This window comes from Mytilus trossulus, unplaced genomic scaffold (assembly GCF_036588685.1).
Source record: "Mytilus trossulus isolate FHL-02 unplaced genomic scaffold, PNRI_Mtr1.1.1.hap1 h1tg000050l__unscaffolded, whole genome shotgun sequence".
Classification (NCBI taxonomy): domain Eukaryota; kingdom Metazoa; phylum Mollusca; class Bivalvia; order Mytilida; family Mytilidae; genus Mytilus; species Mytilus trossulus.
Window position 1 is genome coordinate 225,080 of NW_026963292.1, and position 5,500 is coordinate 230,579.

At 31.7% G+C, this 5,500-nt stretch overlaps 1 protein-coding gene across 1 annotated transcript; it reads right to left on the bottom strand.

The window, feature by feature from the left end:
- Positions 1 to 1,575: 1,575 nt before the first annotated feature.
- On the bottom strand, positions 1,576 to 5,151 carry LOC134699320 (fucolectin-like). The gene is made up of 3 exons (XM_063560933.1): positions 4,934 to 5,151; positions 2,407 to 2,655; positions 1,576 to 1,823 (listed from the first exon to the last, which is right to left on the bottom strand). The coding sequence occupies exons 1-3, from the start codon at positions 5,139 to 5,141 to the stop codon at positions 1,576 to 1,578; spliced, it is 705 nt and encodes a 234-aa protein (XP_063417003.1). The 5' UTR covers positions 5,142 to 5,151.
- Between the last annotated feature and the right edge of the window lie 349 nt (positions 5,152 to 5,500).

Sequence of the window (5,500 nt, forward strand, 5' to 3'; positions counted from 1 at the left end):
GTCACATACGTTCATGAAAGTTGGTAACCGGAGCCGGTTAAGATGAAAAGACTAAACCTATGGTTTATTATTATTTATTTTCACCTATTTTTAAGGAATATTTATGATAATTTGAAGGACGAATGGCATGAATCATCTGATTAAATACAAACAATGATAAATTGGAACTCCCTCAAATAGCGGCTCGATTGAGTAAAAACTAACTCTGATTATCAATAGTGTACAAAAGTTCTAAGTGTGGAACTAGTTACGGTAAAAACATTGAATGCATCTATCCTTGAATAAACGATCTACAAAATAAAAAACGGACGAGGTAAAAACAATATCTTCAAAGCTTTAACGTGCGATAGTCTGCTAGGGAACATTTAACATGTTACATCAATATATAAAGATTTGTGTTGAAAGCTGACGTAAAAGAGTTTAATGTTTCTGTTAGAAGTTATTTGCACATTAGATATAGTGTTTGACTATGATCGTATTATTTTCGTGTTAATATGATCAAATATGTAAACAGACTTCCTTCCCGAGAATCGCACGTGAAATAAATGCTTTACCTTAATATATAAGATCAAACAATGTTATTACGTGTCTGTGATAAACTATATCATCACCCATACATTAATTTGTGTTATAAATGTTTAATTTGGCCTGTTACAAATTCATTCACGGCTTGTAATCTACACACGCAGAACATTTGGTTCTGCAATGAAAACCGTGAGAGGATTTTCCGGTTGTGCTTGAGTATAGTAATTGTCCCCGCTTCAAAAGGTATGTACATTTCAAAATCGCAATTTTCTTTTTCAACTAATCAAAATGTTGCAAATCGGAGAATGATATGTGCTGTGGTGAATACTTAAACGAAGAGATACATGTATCATTTACTGTTGTACGTGGAGTTGAACTCATACAAAATCAGTTGCCTCAAGAGAAACTGCCTAAAAAAGTGACATTTAATTTTCGAAATGGTTCATTAAACAGACCTACTGGTTCAAATTTACTTTTTTTTTTGGTCAATTGGTATGCATGTCAATTTGGGCGGCGTGTTCGCTTTTCGGTGTTGATAGACGTCTTACTTAATCTACAAACCTAAAATTTTCAATTTTTTCATGCGTGAGGGGATCGATTCTGGTTGAGGACATCGTGAATGCGTGAGGGGACGAGAAATCTTACTTTATATCCAAGCTATGAGTCGATAAAAGTTGCCTAAAGGTTAGATTGTCCATCATTGTTTTGTTAAAAACGTCTGGCTTCAATGCAGCGAGATATTCAAACAACCGAAGGCGAGCTTTTTCGGGCCCCTTACCAATAATGCAAACTAGCTATTATACTTCTGGAATAGCAAGAAATTGATATAATCAAATGTAAAATCACTCGAAATAAAATGGATCGATTCAATCGAGAAAAACACGATCTCCGCGAATGCTTTAACTTCCGTGTATTAGTATTCATAATTTACAAAACAATCATTTGTTTAGAATTTTGTTGTTTTATGGTGATTTGTATTTTGGTCAAAATTGAAGCGCACGAAAAGTCTAACAAGTTAAAAATGGATGCAGAATTGTTACATCTGTTCTTCTATTGAATGAAAAATACATCTTTGTTGTTGTCTGGGAACAAATGTGACTGAGTTCCATTGACACATTCACCTTTCAGTGTACAGACATTTGTGTTCTTGTCATACTCTGCAGCAGAACAGGCTGTATTTATGGCGCACAGGATTATGCAGTGAATGGGACTGTCTGCTTCAGATGTTCCTATAACAGGTCCTACATATTTGTACCCGATATATCCACACGCATAGGCAGAATCAGTCCTTGACGAGGCTAAAATAGAAGGAAAAAACCTTGTTAAAATTGTAAGAGAATGTATAACCCATATGCAATTAAAGTTGGTATATTGTTACTGAGGTGGGGAGATTGATAATTTTAAAAAAGAAATCGTCTCCTTGTCATATATCTGATACTGAGATTACCGCCTTTGTCCAATTCGAGGTATGAGTCTGAAAATAAAGCGGAGGAAGCCATGTCTATTGTTTCTTTAATTTCTAGTTCTGTAGTACAAATGTAGTATATATCAATGGAAATCAATCTGAAAAACTTGGATTGTTTATGGAAAAACATATATCTGAATTGAAATTGAATGATCTGGCTTCTTTGATCTTATTGTTTTTGACAAGTGTTTAAATGAACTCCGACTCACATGAAAATAAGAAGAGGTCGGCAAGGAGACCAATCCTGTTCCAAATTTGTACTTTGTTAAAAACTTATAACTGGTGTTTCACTTTTAACGACAAAATTTGTATCCCACAAATAATGAATCCACAGTATATAGTTATAGAATATAGACCCTTCCTCTTTCAAATACGATCAAGAATTATTGAACAATAACAATAAAGAATATAAATACTTGACTGATTGAGGCTGTTAATTGGATTTCCATATATTTCTATTTCACAAATAACCAGGTCTATCGTATCACGGCGTTTAATCCTTACAATTCTCCCTCTTGTGTTTGGAGGGCAATTTATAGTGATTCTCTGACTGTTGGTGGCCTGGTAGTGGCAGTGAAATATGTTTCCCTCATCAAAATTATTCCGGCGATTGCATGTACAGGTTGGCATTATAACTTCAACATCAAAGTTTTCCAAATTGTTAGCTGATTGAATAGAAATGTTATTCAAATTAGTTATGTACATAAGTTGTAATATATGATATCTTTGGAAATAGAAAAAAGTAAATTAAGTCCTATCCAGTGGTAAGTTTTATTTGAAGTTCTTTTTACATCTTCAACTAGTTGTTTTCCTTTATTTCACCTTTGATTTTTGTCGCCCCATTTTCGTTGTCTCAATCATTTATTTGATAGGGGGTAAAATTAAAACAACATGCTGGATAAATACGACACACACATGATTATCCTATACTTAGACTAACATGTAACACAGGTGACCATGAACAAAGGTGTCATCTCAAAGTATTTGAAAACTTCAATTAGGAGATCTAGTAAACAAATATGCAACAGCTTGCGATTTTTTTTTTTTATTGAAACGGTAATTTCATAGTCAGTTAGGAAAAAAATCAAATTTGAAAGATAAACTATTAGATCAATTTGGAAACAGACAATATCGAAACCACCAAACTTAAACTAAAATTAATGGTCTATAATTGTGTTTTTGTGTTTAAAATGTTTAAATTGTTTTGTCAAACGATAGTATTATTATTATCAGGAAACGAAGAAAATCTAACTCTAAAGGTCACAAAGTCATATCTCTTGAATCGTGATTAGACCGTCAAAATATCTACATTGGTCTGTATTGTATGGGATATGATATTATTCTTAAAATTTAAGAAGAAAAAAATGGACAAGTGGTACACTATCATCCACAAAGCATGATGGACGGATGGTCAAACGGACGAACGAACGGTTGAACATGTGCATACCTATATTACTATATCACTATATTCAATTATAACATTAGATTTATTATTTTTAATATATCATTAACGTATTTTTCATTGCTTTCTTTTTTTAAACTTGAGTTCAAAATAAGAATCTGTCAACATAAATTCGTGCATAAACTTTCCCGGTGTTGCTTATTATTTCCCCATCAACAATTGATATGCGACCTTTAGTTCTTTTGTACCTAATCATTTCTGCGTTCTCATTTTTCTATTGCTCGGATCTTAGTAGCGAAAATTGACAACAAGTCTTGAAAGTGTGTAGCATACAAGGGTAAAATAATAGGAAAAGTAAAGGAAGGTAGAAAAATTAGTTTAACTTAGTCACTCCTGTGTTTATGTAGAAAAATCTACATATTGACGTTGTTTATCATCTTAAATATGTGTTATAGTGTTCTTTTAATTGGAACCTTGTAAAATTTTAATTTTTACTGTTTAGTTCATTTTTGATAATATACTTTGGACGTGGCTCTGTACTTAAACATCCCCCCATTTTGTTATTGTTCTAAATTTTAAATTGTTGTCTTTCAATCGTGTACTTTGTATATATGCCATTTTGTGTTTCTTTGTTGAAATAGTCATTTGTTTTATAGCGATTAAGATTATTACATGATGTTGTCTGCTGTACTCTATTCTATTATGTCTGTTTGTTTTGCTCACACATAGTTGTCAATATAATGGAATTTTATGTGAATTGAAGACATACGACAGATTAAGCTAGCTATAAAACTCGGTTTAATCAACGAATTTCTACGTAAGGACATGCCTGTACAAAGTCAGATATGACAGTTGCTTTTCATTCGTTAGATTTTTTTTAACTTAGATTTTTCCTTTTCTTAAAGGACTTTCCGATTTGAATTCCCCTTGGAGTTAGGTATTTTTGTTACTTTACCCTTTTCCACTCACTAACTTTAAAAACCTTTGAGATTTGATACTTAAGTCAATTATGCATCATTTCTAGAAGGTTTGTCACATTAAAAGAAAAAAAAACTATAATGAAGGTCAAGATCAAAAAAACATTGTTCAACTAAGTCACCCCAGTACATTCGAAGAAAAAGAGTGTCTGAAAGTTCGACGATAATTGAACTTCAAATTAATAAATACCACTTCTTAAAGATTCATGTCTGTCGTATTTGTATTTTTGTAAATTGTTTTGTTATAAGTTAGGTCGGTCTATTCTTTTTTGCGTTTGAATATTTTCTTATATTTCATATCGAATCCTTTTATAGCCAACTTTACGGTATGTTTTTTTCTTCTTTTTTAAACGTTGAAAGCAGTACGATGGTCTGTATTTCGTTATATCCACTTCTGATGGATAGTAGTCTCATCGGCATATCAAATCTCAATATTTTTTTATATTAATACCCCTAAGATTTATTTATTTTCCTGTCAAAAAAAATGATTTATAAGAGTTTTATTTTGTAAAAGTGCATAAAGGTTCGAACAAGCAGAATTAATATACACTTTACTACACTCACAACAACAATCTGTGCGTGAATGAAGATCTATCACATTGATATCATAAACATTCTGTAGGTCGACTGCCCACCATGGCTGCTGATTATCGTTAATTTTCGTATGTGCACACCAAAAATTGTTACCGTTCCATATCGACTTGTCTCCATCAACGGCTAATTCAGAGTAACAACAATTTTCTCCTTCTTGTTGCACTACTGTTGAAGACATTGTTGTTGGTTTGTTTAATGCAATGTTTACATCTGAAAGAACTTTAAAAAAAAAACACGTTGATATGAGACTTCTATACTGTAATCGTCAGATGTATGCATATATTAACAATATATTTCAAAAATTGTGGTTCTGATGAAATATGTTGAAGAAAATGAGAATTTGTTATATTTTATATTTGTACAGAACAAACAATAGATGTTTTTTCTTCCTTTTTTTCTTCCTTTTCTAGTTATTACTGTTCCTTTTCCTTTTATAAGTATCATTATTTATTTATTATTATTTTTATTTAGAATAACTGTAATAAAGAACTAGAGATTCAATATCAATTCGTGTATCTTAGATAGTTTTACGAGGGT